Here is a 17,893-nt window from a genome sequence, read left to right as displayed (position 1 = left end):
TTTCTGTGAGAGGGGTGCCTCAGGCCATGATGTCTGCCAATCTCTATGTGTACTTACCTCATGCCAAAGCCTGTGCAAGTTAAATGGAAGATTGTAGAAAAGCCACATGTTCTTCAATTCATGGATTGTCAATATGAGTTACCCTAAACTCATAGATTTCTTGGTAAGGGTTGTCCACACCAAAATTTGAAGGACCCACACTGTATTGTAAACATCAAAGAGGAGGAAGAACATCCGCACACCAGTTTGTAGAGCTCCGAGACTTACTTTATTTTAAGAACAATTTTGCAACGTTTCGACCGAACGATCAGGCAAATATGATATGATATTTGCCTGATGAAGACCTAGTCGGTCGAAACGTTGCAAAATTGTTGTCTTAAAATAAAGTAAGTCTCAGAGCTCTACAAACTGGTGTGCGGATGTTCTTCCTCCTCTTTGATGTTTGCCTTGATGCCTGACATCCAGCACCTGGCCTGAATATTAGGGGTGGGACGATATGGGTTCCTCACGATACGATATATATCGCGATATTAGGCCCTCGATAACGATAATATCACGATATTCGATATATTGCGATATTTGCGATATATCGATATATTGTATGAAATTTCATCAACGATATATCACGATATCTGCAACTACAAAATACTTGGAACTGAAAAAATGCAGCATTTTGTATTCCCACAAAGCTGTTTGGAGACTTTGGACAAATCACCATCCAGTAATTCAGTACTTCTGGTTGCTGTGGAATCCGAGTGGGATTTGCTTTATTTTAGCTGTCATTTCCTCCTTTTCTAAACATGTTGTTCATCACTTCATTATGAACAACATTTCAATTAATTTCATTTCATTTTTTTTATCGATATCGATATTTTAATAATCAATATCGATTATTTATCGCGGGAGGACGTATCGATATATATCGCCATATCGATATTTCAGCACACCCCTACTGAATATAGGCATTGAGATGTGCACACAATCTTCTCTGTGAAATGTATTGTAAACAACACACGAGTGATGTGCTGAACTTGATGGGGAATGTGACTGCTTGTAAATTCAATGAATTTTGACATATCAATGTCTCAAATAGTTACATTGAATCATCAAACTGCTCTGAATGTGATGCCAACAATATTTGTTCCCCCTTTCATTGACATTAAAGTGACAAAGTTATTTATAGTAAATATTTATAGTTATGATCGTTCTTGTTCTTGATGTGCACACCTTATCCACTGGGGTAGGTTGCCATAAAACAAATCAGCAAAACAATTCATCTCTCCTCCTCCCCTCAGAGAAAATGACACCCCACGGTTTGTCTTCCCCCTCTTCACCGGCTCTGGAGCCCGAGGAAGTTCGTCGGAGGAAGATGACCCGCAGGTCAAAGGTCATTGAGGAGCTTGTGCAAACAGAGAGGGATTTCCTCACAGACATGGAGCTGTGCATCAGAGAGGTGGTCAAACCCCTTAGAGAAAAAAAGGTACAATTGGTCTTGTGTTGGAAATTGAGAGCAAAACTGTGAAAACTGCTATCTCTCTTTGTGTTATTTAAAGTTGGATATAATTTTCAGTGTTTAATAGCGTCTGCATTGGTGGTTTAGTATTAGTCATGATTTTTAAATCCTAGTCACATCCTTTGACCATAAAACCAGTAATCACTGTTAGCCTTTGTTAATAACAGTTTTTGAGCATTTGAGTTAGATGTATTTTACAATGGCATTTCCTCCTGTAAGGTGGTGGATCAAATCAAATCAAATCAAATTAAATCAAATCAAATCAAATCAAATCAAATCAAATCAAATCAAACTTTATTTGTATAGCACCTTTACAACAGCCAAAGCTGACCAAAGTGCTGAACAGAGTGAAAACAAGACAGTAGAGCATAGCAATATAAAACAATGAAAAGAGACAATAAAATATAAAACAGAGCATACAATAGCACAGAGCTGGAAAACAATATACAGGTAAATCAGGTGCAATTAAAGGCGAGGGAGAACAGATGAGTTTTGAGGAGGGATTTAAAAGCCCCAATTGACTCGGCAGATCTAATGTGGTGGGGCAACATGTTCCAGAGTTTGGGGCCCGCAGCCGCAAAAGCACGATCACCCCTGCTCCTCTTGCTAGTCGTGAACTCGACCAGCAGCAGCTTGTCCGCAGACCATAATGCTCTAGATGGGGCGTAGGGCACAATTAGGTCAGAGAGGTAGGAGGGAGAGAGACCGTGAAGTGATTTAAAAACAAATAAAAGCACCTTAAAATCTATTCTGAACTTAACAGGGAGCCAATGGAGAGCCAATGGTGGATGTTGACCGTCTCTTCACCAACATGGAGACAGTATGTGAGGTCTCTGCAGCTCTGCTCCACAGACTGCAGCAGGCCACTGCAGAACCTGACCCAGAAGCAGTACTCATAGGTAACTCCCATTCATTCACTATATCAAGTGGCGAAACAATAGTTGTATAGTTGTGCAAGTAAAGTAACAAATTTTACATTTAATTTATTTTTATTTTTAAGGAGACATTTTCATTCACGCCAAGGCTGCTCTGGAGGATGTGTATAAGATTTATTGCTATCATCATGATGACGCCAACCAGTCACTCAAATCCTATGAGAAAGAGGAAGGGATAAAAGAACATTTCATCACCTGTGTTTTAGCACTTAAGTAAGTGCAGTTATCTCTTTCATACTTTTTCATACTATAGTGAACTTGTAATTTATCCCCTGCTTAAAGATCCCAGTGTGCTGTATCTAGTGTCTCGTTAACTCTTTCATTTATGTCATTTGTGTTGTCTTATAGGAAAATATATGACCAAGAGTAAGTATATGATATCATCACCTTTGAGTTTTGAGCCTTTGATTTTAAGATCACAAGCATACCTCTTTTATTGTTTTGTTCTACTTTAATTTTGCTTATCATGTTTTGTATAATAATTTATATTCCATAACATATCGCAATTTAAGCTAATTGTTTATTTATAACAATTCACTTCTGTTTCCGGTATGAAGTTGTATGGTCATTTTGTAACCGTACTTACTGTCCAGAGGGAAGTCTAACCTGCTGGACATGGGGTCTCTTCTCATCAAGCCAGTCCAGAGGGTGATGAAGTACCCGCTGCTGTTAGGGGAACTGTGGCAGGCCACACCTGAAGAGCACCCTGACAACCGGCCTCTACAGGAGGCCTACACCGCTGCCAAGATCATCAATGTCAACATTAATGAGCTCAAAAGACGGAAAGATATAGGTGAGAACTGCATCAAACACACACAGGTTGATAGTAGATTGTTGGGCACTGTAGTTCTGTCCATGATATCATGCACATTAAAGCATAACCATAGAATATTGTCTTGACCCCTATTGTCTCATCAATTCACTGATTGATCCAGAATTCCACGACTGTACAGTACGTGTAGCAGCCTATGTTACTTATTCTACTTATTCCAAAGGAACATCTATAGGCTTACCCATGTGCAAAGTTGCAAACCACTCTGCCATCACTATATGCTTTGACAGCTCTCCCAATCATACACACTTATTAGGGTTGTACAAAGGGAGCTACAAAACGTGATCAGAACATCACTAGTATCAATATTATTATCATATTAGACTGGATATCGTCTGTGATTTTGGATATTCTACTTTTCTGATATGGCACAAGTGTTCCATAAAAATAAAAATATCAGATCGGTAAAAATCTAATTATCGGAATCGGATCAGGAGAAAAAAAATGTGATCGGGACATCCCTAACACTTATCATCACGGCTGTGCAGCCTGTCTGTTTACATTATGTAACTATTGTAACTAACTAGCTTGCAAACATTATATAGCCTTATGAATAGCTATTCGTGTTAGCTATTATGTGTTACATATTTTTACGTCGTTATTGACAACAAGGCAGGCATACAATGGATACTCTGACAATGGGTACAACGGGGATCGTATAACTGGGTGGGACATGCATTCCTAACTTGCAGCATTCTCGAGCGGGCCTCATCGGTCTAGTCTTATCCTATTCATTTCACACCAAAATGTTATTTTCTTTCTTCCAATCTTGGTTCCATTTCCCAGTCATGAAGTACAAGAGGTCAGACGACGAGGGCACATTAAGGGGCAAACTGAACAAGTTCAACATCCACTCCATCCGAAAGAAGGGTGACAGGTTCACAGGATTCCTCAAGATTCTCACTGGCTCACAGGTAAAATACACTGGTTCCAGTACAACCCACATTTACTGTAGTTACAGAGATATGTTGGAAATAACGAGGATCTTTTTTGTATTTGTGAAATATTGGCTTTATCTAAATACCTATTTGGTAAATCGTCTGATCCAAAGCCTGTTGCATTCACCCATTCCCACACCATGCAAGTCAACCTGCTCAATGGGAGCAGTTAGGCGTTCAATGACCTGCTACAAAGAGAGGAAACAGATGGCCACTATACCTCCTGAACCACAAGCCGCCCCTATTGGATAGTTGTGGTGGCAGTTCAGCAGATACCTGAAATCCAAATGTAATCCTATATTATAATTGCCTAGAGGGTGGGTGGACCGTAGACTGTGGTCACAAACGTAACATCGGCAGCGTTGCTCTGATCCGCACCAAACTTGCCACAAACACTGTTAAGGGGTCTGCCATCAGAATAGTCATGCCAACGAGCCACATGTTAGTTCTAACGTGGCCCATGGGCCACGTTAGAACCCCCCGGGGGCCACAGGCCCACCATTGATCCAATCCGCACTAAACTTGCCACAAATACTGTTCAGAGTCCTGCCATGACAACAGTCCCACCAGGGGTCAAGGGTTTCCCCCAGGGACCTCGTCAGGGGCCTCTGGGGCCCACAGGCACAACGTTGATCCAATCCGCACCAAACTTGGCACAAAGACTGTTTAGGGGGCGAACATTAGAATAGTCACACCAGGGGCCCCTGGTGGCCACAGGCACATCATTGCTCCAATCCTCACCAAACTTGCCACAAACGCTGAGATGAGATCTGCCATGAAAATACTGAAAAAAGAAAAAAAAAACAATAATTGCACACATATGGGACACCACAGCAGTGTTTAAGACTTCAAATAGCCATATAATACTGTAACTCGGTGACCATTGCTCTAACTCTGAGCTAATAATAAAATAATAACAATAATAACAATACCGGTAATAATAATCAGTATGATGCCCTGAGGGCAAGAAGTGGCCGAGGTCGCGCTGAAACAACAGAGCTTCTTAATACGGCACAGTTAAGTAGCAGGAGTTAAACTATTAATGTGGTGTCCGACGTGTCCGTAAGGTTTAATGTAGAGTTGCTGGCCGGCTCCATATATGCAGATCTAGGTGATGATCCAGTCTTCTCCATGACACGCGACATATATGGAGCGTGTCTTGAGTGTACAGGGTTTGATGAGGTCAGAGCAGCATATGGAATGTCAGAACAGGTCAGCTCCATATATGGAGATCTAAGGGTTTGATGAGGTCAGATCAACATATGGAATGAATTCTGTATTGTCCATATACTGTATGGAGCGTGTCACGAGGCGTGACGGATGCGAGATGCAGGTTTTCATAGTAAATTGCGACTAGCAAAGTCTATTCTGTGCTTGACTGGGAGCCAAGGTCACAGATGACTGGTGTGATGTGGTCCCTGGATCGGATTCTGGTGTGCAGGCGGGCGGCTGAGTTTTGTATACTGTAGTTTCTGTACTGTGTAGGTCAGTATTTCTTAACATACAGTGAAGTGAATGGAGCAATAAGCTAAACCCTTGTTTCTGTTAGGTGAGGGACGAAGCGTTTGATAAGGAGGAGAAATTCTTCCGGGGTCTGGAGAAAGCTGTGAGACTGCTGTTCAAGAACATCAACTGTTACCTACAACACACCCAGGTCAGTCACTGTTATGTGGAGTACAGACAGGTCAGTCACTGTGGAGTACAGACATTTGATAAATGTATCATGTGGTCTTCTCTCCCCCTGGGATTCCCAGAAAGAGTGTAAAAGACCCTGACCATGTCTCCTCTACTGGAAACCCTCCATTTCCAACCACAGACTCAACACATGAGATCAACCTTACATGAATGTTTTCATTAATGTTGTTTTTTGGTTCTTGTCTCATCCTTTGTGCAGGAGATGGTGTCTGTAGCCATCCAGGATGTTCAAGACCTGGAGAACATCATTAAGGATCCCCCAAAAAATTACACCAATGGCTTATTGCACAAGAACAGCAATGATCCATATAAGCACTTTGTAAGTACCCATAGCTGGTTTGGTGATTTCATTTCATCTACAACGCCCACTGTCAAGACTTTAATATAGGATGCATGAAGTGTAATAAAATAATTAGGACCAAAATAAATTTATACTAATAATGACAAATAATCTTGATTGTAGGATCCAGTAAAATGTTTGGTATTAAAGTTTTTGCCATAATCATCGGTAAACTATCGGTAAATAAATCAGGGTAAATTACAAAGGAACTTTATACAGAACAACTATCAGTAAAATAAATCAATTGAAGCAGGAGCAATCACGGTGAAAAATATTCTGGAGCATTCCTTTGAACAGGGTTTCTTTGACTATGCATGCACCTCCTGGTACCACAGCACCTCAAAGGCCCTTAAAACCAGGCTCCAGACTTCCCAAAACAAACTGGTCAGGCTCCTACTTGATCTAGCCCCCCGAACCCACCTCACCCCTGCCCACTTCGACAGGCTGGAATGGCTTAGGGTCGACGACAGAGTACAGCAACTTGCAATGGGTCTGGTCCACAAGATTCGATACACCACCAAGATACCCATGTACCTGTCTAGATACTTCCTTAATGTTAACGAAGTCCACACCCACAACACCAGAGGGAGTGCAACGAACCATGTACAACCCAGATTCGGCACAAACAAGGGACTAAATTCTTTTCGCTCCTATGCCACCAAAATGTGGAACGCCCTACCAACTGTCATTAAGACATGCGAATCCCTTGACTCCTTCAAAACCGCTCTCAAAGGGCACCTACGGATGGCTGCAATTCGAAACTGGCCCCCGTAAAATCTGAATCCCCCCCCCGCCCCCCCCTTTTTTCCCCTCACTGTATATATTTCTTTTCCCTTTTTACCTCCTTTTTGATGAATTCTTTTTTGATGAATTCCTGTTCTGTCTATAGAAGTGTCTATTTGTACGTCCCTAAATGTTTTGATGATTTGAACATGGTGGACCCTGTTGGAAACAAGTGTAATGCTTAATTGGGTCGTCCACTCACAGTTAACAGCCTTTGTATTGAGTTTGTGCTTGAAATGTACTGTAATTCTGCAAACTGTTAATAAATTCTTCAATCAATCAATCAATCAAACTGACCGAAGGATGGCAGGGAGCTCAGTTTTAAGGAATTACTCAGGGGAACAAGTAAGAAAGACACAGAGCCCTGTAGTATCAAAGGGAGCCCTGTAGTATCAAAGGGAGTTCAATAACTTATTCAGACAGGTGAATTTTGGGCAAGGTGTTCCATCATGTATTAGTACAGAGATCAATTCTTCTACCTCACCTACTGGTCTGTCAGAAGAAGAGACCGGTCCTGTAATTAGGTTCATGAACTTAATGAAACTTTATCAATGTTGATCAATCTTAACTATTATCAGTGCTTGTGACATATACATTTATTCTACTCTCCATGACTCCTCTATGGCTTGGCCTCAGAAAGAGAGGGTGGAGCGCTTTGTACTCGCCCCGCTCACCTCCCTACAGGGCATGTTCAGTGCCCCACAGAAGCTTATCCAGAAACGCTACGACAAGCTGCTTGACCACTGCAGCAGACTGGAGCGATCACACTCCTTCACCCCCTCTTCCTCCTCTGTCTCCTCACCCCCTGCTTCCTCTACCACCACTTCCTCTTCGTCCTCGTCTCCCTCGCCGGTGTCAGAACAGCAACATGGTCTAGCCAGGAGGGATTATGAGGCTATTAATGCCCAGCTGGTGGAGGAGTTGCAGAGGTTCAACATGGCTGCCTACACAATCCTGACCAACTGTGTGCTATGTCTGGTGGGTCTCCTCAGAGGCCTGACAGATTCAATGTTGCACCGCGCTCCTTCCATACAGCAGCTACCGGTAAGGACTCATGTATGTTAGAAGAAGTAATTGGAATTAGAAGTAATTAGAAAATCCTCATTCTTGTCTGTAAATTATAGAAGGACCGTTACTGGACAGGGACACAACGCCTACACATGCAGAACGACATATTCAATTAAATTCAGGGTCCATATCACATTGCAACCGTAATGCATCATTATATGCAACTTTTATTTTTTGCAGGCTACTAGCCTTGTAGTTACTCCACAGGTGAGCAGTATACAACAGAGTACAGAAAGCTTTAAAAAGTGAGACCTTGACTTCTTTATGTGCTTGTGGAATTTCCGCATTAATTTATTTGCCTGGGCATACAGTTTGCATCGTTGTCTGTTAATTCTTTGTCATCTTTGTTGTAAAAGTCAAGGGTTTTATACCATTAAGATGCAGCGTGCACGCATCCGCCTGGGTGACGGCAGACTGCTGGGCGAGCGCTGGCGCTTTGGCATGGGTGGTCAGATCAACATATGGAATGAATTCTGTACTGGCCATATATGGAGCGTGTTTTGAGTGTACAGGGTTTGATGAGGTCAGATCAACATATGGAATGTCAGAACAGGTCAGCTCCATATATGGAGATCTAAGGGTGGCAGCGGGGGCAGTGTCTTGAGTGTACAGGGTTTGATGAGGGCTCAGGTAGGGCCGGGCCTTAATTTCCGGGCCTGTAGAGAACTCTAGTTTTCACCAGCTTCCGGGCACGGCTGCACTAATAACTTTGGGGCGGGCCCGTCTAGAGTTTGAATGGACAGGTATCAGTCAAAAGGGAGACATCGTAGAGGAAGGACGGGTGGGGTGGGATCAACATATGGAATGTCAGAACAGGTCATATATGGAGATCTAAGGGTTTGAGGTTTGAGGTCAGATGTAGAGTTGCTGGCCGGCTCCATATATGCAGATCTATATGTGCACTTGTGTATCGTTAGAATGACAAGATAGTTAACCTTTCTTGAAGTTGAATTATATGTACTGTACAATGCCTTCACTTGTTATTTTTGACTGAAATATTTTGTTTGATGTTTGCTTGCCTAGGCTCCATTGTCAAACATTAGTGAGGTCCAGAGCAGCATCATGGAGGAGCTGAACAACATGGCTTTTGTCAAGGAAAATGCACAGAAACTCATGGAGCGCAAAGTTAGCTTCGAGAGACAACGAGACAAGAAATTAACGGTACGCTTGGTTGATGGTCTGAGTGAATGATCCACAAACCACAATACATGGATTAACCCATTAAGACCTGAAGCGGATTCTAAAAAGAAACAGTTTTCTGAAAAATGTTTCTATTATATGTGAGTGTTTCTCTTTTTCATGTCAAGGAGCCACCAACCCTCATCTCAAAATATTTTGTTCCAGTCAAATATTTGAGTTAAAAGCGTTCACTGTGAAAGAATATACTGTATACTCAAAGATTTTCAGTTTTTGCACACATTTTCATGATTTAAAAAATATAGCCGACCTACAAACTGTAAAACACACATGGCGTATTTGATAAAAACAAATATTAGACATTTAAATTAAAACCAGAATCATGTCTACAAGAAAGCTTCTAACTGTATTAACATACTCTCCTGGATTGTAGCTTTGATCAGTACAAATCTATCGTCCGACAGGCGAGAACATAACCCTGCGGTCTGACTCCAAGCCAGTCTATAGCTCTTCTCATATTTAATCAAACCAATTATAATTCAGTTCTAGCACAATGTTGGAGGTCTTATCGCAGGCATGCCACAATCACTGTGAAGAGCTCTGGGTCGTGATTAAGTAGGCCGCACCAGGTATCAGTTCCCCTGAGACTGATATCTGCATGCGTGTGTGTTTACACATTTGTGTGTTTGAGTACACACGCCATGCGTGAACAGATCTGACTTTCTGCCACCCCCCATGCCTTCAAAACCCAAGGGCTTTGTTACCTTTCACCGCTGCTTCTCCTCTCCCTATCTTTGAATGATCTCTCATGTTGATATGATAACCAAGCATGCATATTCACAAGGGCCACACGCACCAACCAACACCATCTTATTTTGAATACTGACATGAAATATCTGCAGCACTTTGAAGTAGGCACAAGCCAACAGATGTTGGTGATTTTTTCCATGTCTTCAGCACGTTGAATTAAAGGCCTTTCCTATTTTTCAAACATACCTTGAATGCCTGGACCTGGATATTTTATGACATCGTTTTGGTCATAATTCTCATTCTCTCTTTATGAAATATCCAAATATCCAGCATTTGAACAAAACAAAACAAAACAACACAACACAAATGCTCTGTATATCTATACCTATTGGCTTCTCTGTGCCGGTAACATGCTGTAAAAGCCTATAGACATCTCACAGCATGCTCCACTACAACCATATTCACTCCATGCTGTACTAACCTCATCCTCCTTATCGCCAACCCCACAGTTACCAGAGGTACAGCATCAGACGGAGGAGCAGAGAGACTGGCTGCTGGCAGAGTATCCTCCCAGTCGCCTCTACCTGCTGAAGAGAAAATGTAACGGTTGCCAGGAGCAAGACCTCAGCGTGCTGGAGGGAGAACTCGTGGCCCTGCTGGAAGACACAGACCCCCTGGGAAGCAGCAGTCGTTGGCTGGTCCACACTGGAGGTCAGTGTGTGTGTGTGTGTGTGTGTGTGTGTGTGTGTGTGTGTGTGTGTGTGTGTGTGTGTATGTGTGTGTGTGTGTGTGTGTGTGTGTGTGTGTGTGTGTGTGTGTGTGTGTGTGTGTGTGTGTGTGTGTGTGTGTGTGTGTGCGCTCGCGTGCGTGCGTGCGTGCGTGCATCAGGACATAGCTCCTCATAAATAATGTGCATAACAATTCACTATGATTATGGTCTTGCCGTGCATGGATTATGCCATCACACTAGAAGACCACCATTTAGGGCTAGAATTATTGACAGAGAGAGTTATGGGTTTACTATAGCCAGAGTCTAAATGTTTGGGCTAGGTTTACTATAGGAGATAAGAGTTTGGGTCATGGGAAATGGTAACTATACTGTAGATATGCAAGCACATTTAATTATACAGTGTTAACAATATCAGGAAATCGTACAGATTGAAGAAACCATAGTTGCACTTGTACATCATCAGCAGGTAAGGTAAGGCAGAGGTTACCTTTAGAAAATTCTACTACGTGAATAGACCTGCATGTCTTCACTGACTGAGGCTGTGTGTAGAGTAGACACACAAACTTCGCTTCATGACATGTCAGCCAGCGAGAGGGAGAAAAAAAAGAGAGAGAGAGAGAGAGAGAGAGAGAGAGAGAAATTCCCAGAGGCTCTTGTGGTGTCACGGTAGTTCTCCCCGCTGTGCCTCTCTGTCTTGTGTCCCTGGAGACGACGGCTCCATCACAACAGGCACTGACTCCATTGCTAGTTTCCATGTTGCTCTCTAGGTCCCTGTGTGTCTCGCAGCAGCGCTGGAGATCGTGATGCCTTATTTGGAACAAACCGCTGCGCGCAATATTAGTTAGAGTACAAAGTAGCTCCCCTGGGGCAGTCAGAAATAAGGACGGGAAAGATGCAGCAATAACAACTTTATGTTTCCGTGTGTGTGTGTGTGTGTGTGTGTGTGTGTGTGTGTGTGTATGTGTGTGTGTGTGTGTGTGTGTGTGTGTGTGGGGTGTGCATGCGCATGCGCAGGTGTATATAGGTGTAGAAGCACGGTCACACTAATATACTGGAATTACAAGCATTCCTGAGAAGAAGTTATTTATCATTCAGCCAGTATCAACATTATGAACGAGGTTGTCACTCATATTTTTGCACTTTTTAACTCTCACTGCAACTCGATTTAAGACTGTGTAATCAGATGCTCGTGTCTTTGAACTTTCATTATGATTGCTGCTGATAGAATCCACATTTATCATTAGCAGACAATGGCCAAGTCTGATACAATGTTCACTTTCCATTGACAACCTCAGCCACTGTAGGCCTACATAAAAACGTTAACGATCTTTTCTAAAATAAATAAATATTGTTTTGAGACATGTTTAGTTTTAGCCATATTCAATAAATGTTACAGAATATACTTGAACATTCCAGGCCTTTAACGTATCGTTAAAGGCCTGGAAATTATACGGAAATATTTTTCCAGGCGTATTAAAATTACATAGCATTTATCACTCAGTTTACCCTGCAGATTTAACCAGGATGCCCTGAAAATCCAGACAAGAATCTTCAGATCTTCTAACCTCATTGTTTTTGTAGGTCAACAGGGCTATGTGTACTCCACGTTCCTAAAACAGTACAACCCGCTGAGGGACTTGAGTCGAGTCGGGCAGGCTGCCTCTGAACTCCAACAGCAGGAGCAGCAGCAGACTGTCATGTTGGACGAGGACTTTGACAACCTTAGCCTGTTCGTGTCGGGCAGCGGCAGCAGCAGCTTGCGTAGTTTCAATCTGCACACCACTGACAGCTGCTCAACCCTTTATGGACTGCAGGGGGAACTGGAGAGCCCACCAGACACACTGGAGGACATTCTGGACTCAGACGATCAGCAGGTGTGTGTGTGTGTGTGTGTGTGTGTGTGTGTGTGTGTGTGTGTGTGTGTGTGTGTGTGTGTGTGTGTGTGTGTGTGTGTGTGTGTGTGTGTGTGTGTGTGTGTGTGTGTGTGTGTGTGTGTGTGTGTGTGTGTGTGTGTGTGTGTGTGTGTGTGTGTGTGTGTGTGTGTGTGTACGTGCATGCGTGCGTGCGTGTGTAGACTATACAAACTGATGTGCACCTGCAAATATTGCTGATATCAGCTCAAATCCTGGTATTACTTTAGCTTGCAAGTCTTTCTAAAATGCAGTTGGTCGCTGATGGCAGCATTGTCAGAATGTGTAAACTAAAATATACATTTATACAAAAAAGGGTTAGGCAGGATCCACAGGAATCATCTTAAGTATATAGTATTTTAGTATTAAAAACTGTTGAGCTATATCCACCTAATGTAAAGACAATGCAGTGGAAAATGCCCCTCAGATAAGAAGACATATCGTGGAGGGGTCAAACACAATGTTGTACATCTGGAGTTTGGTTTACAGTTTGAGAAGAGAGTCAAGGTCAAATAGAAGACTAATGTTGTCACTCAGCAACCTCTCCAATATCTGCCAAATACGCAGGTGCAGAAAGGCTGCACATCAGTGCACACACACACATACACACGCACACGCACGAGCGCGCGCACACACACACACACACACACACACGCACTACAAACGCAAACACACACACACACACACACACACACACACACACACACACACACACACACACACACACACGCGCACATACACACTACAAACGCAAACACACGCACATACACTACAAACGCAAACACACACACACACACACACACACACACACACACACACACACACACACACACACACACACACACTTTTTACTCAAGCTAGGTCAAGGCTGGGAAATATAAGGGACATTGCTGATTTCAATTACATGCAGTGACGGAGTGACCACAAACCCACAGACACACGCACGCATGCACAAATCCAGTAATCACAATAAAGCGTCGACTAAGCAATGTAACTTTTCACAGGCTTTTCAGATGCCAATAAATGGCTCCTCATTGAAGGGCAGAGCTGGGTTGGGGGGTGTCTAGCTATAAAGTATGAGGACTGTTATTGCACAGGAGCCATAAAAACTGAAGTGTGCTGGTTTATGAAGCGGATGATTAGAAGCTCCGTTAGCTCGCATCGGAATGCTGGGGTGGCACCGCTGATAGGTTTATAGTATCTCCCCCCACCTTGCATAGAGATTATATGGAGTGAATAACATTTATACGATGGCAGGACTGTCACTCAGGCTGGACTCCTCAGCACGAGGGTGGGCTTGTGTTTGTATCTGTTGGCTGTATGAGCAGAGCTAGGGAGTAAGGCCCCCTGCTTGACGTTTGCTATAATGTCACGTTGTTATTTGTGTAATGTCGATGAGGTTCAGTAACTTGTTGCCCTATGAAACTGGGAATTGATACTTGGCCTGACTGTTGAGCTCCCTGTGGAAAACTGATAAACAGTGCCATCTTGTGGATACAATTGAGAATGCATTACTATCACGCTACTTTACTGGTTCAAATAATAGATAGTGTGGATGATTAGATCCTCTGCTGTGCATATTATGCATCTTGTGGTTTTCATTGACGTTTTCCACAGTGGCATGTTCTGATGCCATTTAGAATCTATGAACCAATTCAAAGCATATCCGTAGACCCAATCTCTGATATAGTATATAGTATTTTTTTCCCCTTTGTATAGAGCGGGGACGGATTAATCCCACGAGGGCCCCGGGGCCAGTATATTTTTTGGGGGCCCAAACTTTTATAACTTCACATTATAACATACCTACCCTAACTAACCCTACTATAACATTTATTATGTGAATGAACACAAGGTTATATGTTCCATAGGTTAGAAAAACTATCTCCTGTTTCTGTAGCATGAAGTGGCTTGATTGAAATACACTTTCTGGACAGGGACTTACTCCCAAATAATCCAACCATTGAAGCTGAGTGCCAAGCAGAGAGGCATTTCATAGTATTTGCTACTATTTTATGACTCGACCGGGAATTGAACCCCAACCTCCCAGTCTCAGCTATACTAGGATGAACACTCTAACCACAAGGCCATTGAGCTGGTGGTTAGAGTGTCTGTGAACATACTTGGCCAATACACCGATTCTGATTTTGATAAACTAAAATATATGTTTTTGCTTTAAAAAGGAACACCTAATCAGTGTGTATTCCGTCTCCATTTCTTCCTCTTTAGTTTTATGCCGTGTATGCATTTCAAGCTCGCTGTGAGCAGGAGTTGACACTACAGGAGAGCCAACATGTCCGTATCCTGCAGTTCTGTGACCTGGGAGGAAACAAAGAGTGGTGGCTGGCTGAGGCTAAGGGCCAGAAAGGTTACGTCCCTGCCAACTACCTTGGCAAGATGTCCTACGCATGACAAGCGAGTGGAATAACTGTGCCCAGAAACATATCCAGACAATGTTGACTGAACAGTGAACACTGTTGGCCACTATGCAGCTTGACTGTTGCAGTTGTTGGGGGTTAAGAGATCCCTTTTCAAGCACATTTTAACGATAGTTTCCCTTTATCATTTCTAAAAGAGACTGGAATGTACCTGATTACTTGATGAAGTTGCGTGTTCACTGTGGCACACTTTATAATGTCCTTATTGCAGCTATACCAACCTGTACACTAACCTATGTAAAAGTACTGTGTCGACAACTGAACTGCCCTTTTTTGTAGTGTGCTGTTACATTCACTCACTAAGTGCATTATGAAGGAATTATGAATGTATTTCTTCCAAGTACTTCCTTCCGTTATTTGTAATTACAGCAACTGTCAGCCTTTTTCAAGGAAAAACAACACCTACTTACTTGAAGTGTCATTATCAGTCGTTAATATATTGTTGGAAGCAGGATTGTAAGAAGGTTGAAACATTTCACACTGGTTGCATCCTGCATTGAAGTTAATCTTGCACTAGTAATTATTTACCTTCTTTTTTATGTCTTTGCCATTCTGAACATTTAGTCAAAGACTGAAAAGGTAAGTTGTTTGACAGAACATAGTGGCTGTTTATGGAAAGCACTGGTTATACAGATCAAACCTGTGACCATATGGAGCACTCAAATACCGTAGTTCCCAGCATGCTGCTAAATCATCTCAGGAAATCACATCACGCTCCCCACTTGAAATATTGATCAGTGATTTTCTACAATATGCCTTCATCTTTATTCTATTTATTTCTATAAGCAACTTTCTGTCCTGGCACTTCTTTTATATATTAAGAGAGACAATACGCCTAATCATTAAGAATTAAAAAGTTTCACTTTACTATTGCGGTTGCCTATATGTTTATGTGGTTGCTTATATGCAATGCTATTGCTTATTCTACAGGATGTAATCTGCCCTGGATATCGCATCAGCTAATTAACCAAAACTAAGTGTAGGACGACTAATATTGTGTCTGCTTTGACTTACATGATCATAACCCTAATAATGTAGACATTATGGTCAATGGTGCTGAGCACTTTATTGTATTGTCACCAACAGTGTTGCTGAGTTTAAACTGTTAGGAGGGTGTTATCCTTCTCAAATGATTTATTCACAGATAAATGTTTTATGTTTAAAATTATGAAAGAAATATATATGTACAGTATATGTGTGTAGGATTATTTTGTCCATTATATGTGATGAATAAACACGTACTAAATTATGACCAGGTCCCACCTCTCATCAACTATTTGTTCTTTATACGGAATACAGCTGCATGGTTTTATTGAACAGTTTTTTTCTACGTGTACATACTGTAATTTGGGAGTCCATGACATGGACAACTTCAAGCACCACTAATATAGCAACATACGTTTTTCAGAAAACTACTAGGATTTAGAATACATAGAATCGGCCTCAGGTCTTAATGTGTTAATATGGATTTGTACTGGTGTCCTGCACCAAAAATAGCTATAGTACAGGAAATCTATGGAAAATACAGGATCAACCTCTAACTAATTGCAAAAAAAACAAACTCAACTGATTTTGCATCTTCAATATATCCTGAATAACAGAAAAAAAGTTGCCTGGAATTGTCTGAGGGGAAAGTGTTGAAAATGGCCTGTACAGTATGGCCACCATTGACATCCTATTATAAGGCAATATTTTCAAAATTTCCTTATGCTTTAAGTAGCATGTGACATATCAAACTATGGGGTTTTCATGATGCTGAATCCATTCCAAGCATTAGTTTTGCATAAAAACACTCATTGGGCTAAATTTGGCCATAGCAACTTGCCAAACTGATGATGTCAGCACATTTGGGCAAGTTGCTATGGCCAAATTTAGCCCAATTAGTGTTTTTACGCAAAACTAATGCTTGGAATGGATTCAGCATCATGAAAACCCCATAGTTTGATATGTCACATGCTACTTAAAGCATAAGGAAATTTAGAAAATATTGCCTTATAATAGGATGTCAATGGTGGCCATACTGTACAGGCCATTTTCAACACTTTGCCCTCAGACAATTCCAGGCAACTTTTTTTCTGTTATTCAGGATATATTGAAGATGCAAAATCAGTTGAGTTTGTTTTTTTTGCAATTAGTTAGAGGTCAAATTACATTATTACTGGACTACTAGTCTTGTGAGCTTGTAGATGGGCCATGTGCAACAAAGTAGGCTATATAGGCTTTGAGTGCACTGATCACATGAACGTTGACAATTGAGACGACCTGGCAGGCCCGGCGCCAGGATGAAATGACTGAGGGGTCAATTGAGATTTTTGAGGGGGCTAAAAAAATGTCAATAATAAAATATAAAACTACCTTTTGTGCTGGATTGGTTTTCTAGTGATATTTGGCAGTGATATTCACTAGCAGCACTGGTTATAACAACTCGAATGTTGCTACAAACAAAAACAGTTTAAAAAGAAATCATATTGTGTTGCTAAATCAAGCAGGCAGTGTCAGTTCAATGACTCAGCTGGTCATATGCAATATTGGAATGATAGCACTGCCCCCTTTTTTTTGCTTTTTTTTTAATTGGAATCCTGAATTATTTTCACCTATTTTTTTAATTGGAATCCGGAAAAGTAATTTTTATTTAATTTCAAATACATTTATATGTTATGTTAACTTTATGATTATGAACTGAAATGCAAATATTGGACATAAAAAAGGCTAGTACTAGTCATTAAGCTACGAATATAGACTGAAGTAATTAAAGTGGGTCATGTTTGCATGTTTGTTATTGTAACAGCTGAAATCAATAACATATCAGTATTCTGATATTAAC

General features: G+C 41.6%; 1 protein-coding gene across 1 annotated transcript in view; it reads left to right on the top strand.

The window, feature by feature from the left end:
• arhgef38 (Rho guanine nucleotide exchange factor (GEF) 38) overlaps window positions 1-16,321 on the top strand; it is a gene marked incomplete at its 5' end in the record, with an annotated part of 21,698 nt that extends 5,377 nt beyond the window's left edge. The window contains 13 exons of the mRNA XM_079498210.1: window positions 1,296-1,480; window positions 2,295-2,412; window positions 2,514-2,661; window positions 2,797-2,814; window positions 3,042-3,241; window positions 4,067-4,194; window positions 5,768-5,872; window positions 6,113-6,232; window positions 7,673-8,080; window positions 9,128-9,265; window positions 10,501-10,708; window positions 12,303-12,595; window positions 14,861-16,321. Coding sequence (XP_079354336.1) covers window positions 1,296-1,480; window positions 2,295-2,412; window positions 2,514-2,661; window positions 2,797-2,814; window positions 3,042-3,241; window positions 4,067-4,194; window positions 5,768-5,872; window positions 6,113-6,232; window positions 7,673-8,080; window positions 9,128-9,265; window positions 10,501-10,708; window positions 12,303-12,595; window positions 14,861-15,043 — 2,252 coding nt within the window. The 3' untranslated portion in view covers window positions 15,044-16,321. The remainder of the gene's footprint in view (window positions 1-1,295; window positions 1,481-2,294; window positions 2,413-2,513; window positions 2,662-2,796; window positions 2,815-3,041; window positions 3,242-4,066; window positions 4,195-5,767; window positions 5,873-6,112; window positions 6,233-7,672; window positions 8,081-9,127; window positions 9,266-10,500; window positions 10,709-12,302; window positions 12,596-14,860) is intronic.
• Between the last annotated feature and the right edge of the window lie 1,572 nt (window positions 16,322-17,893).

This window comes from Electrona antarctica, assembly GCF_951216825.1.
Source record: "Electrona antarctica genome assembly, chromosome: 4".
NCBI lineage: Eukaryota > Metazoa > Chordata > Actinopteri > Myctophiformes > Myctophidae > Electrona > Electrona antarctica.
This window is presented reverse-complemented; position numbering and strand designations above follow the sequence as displayed.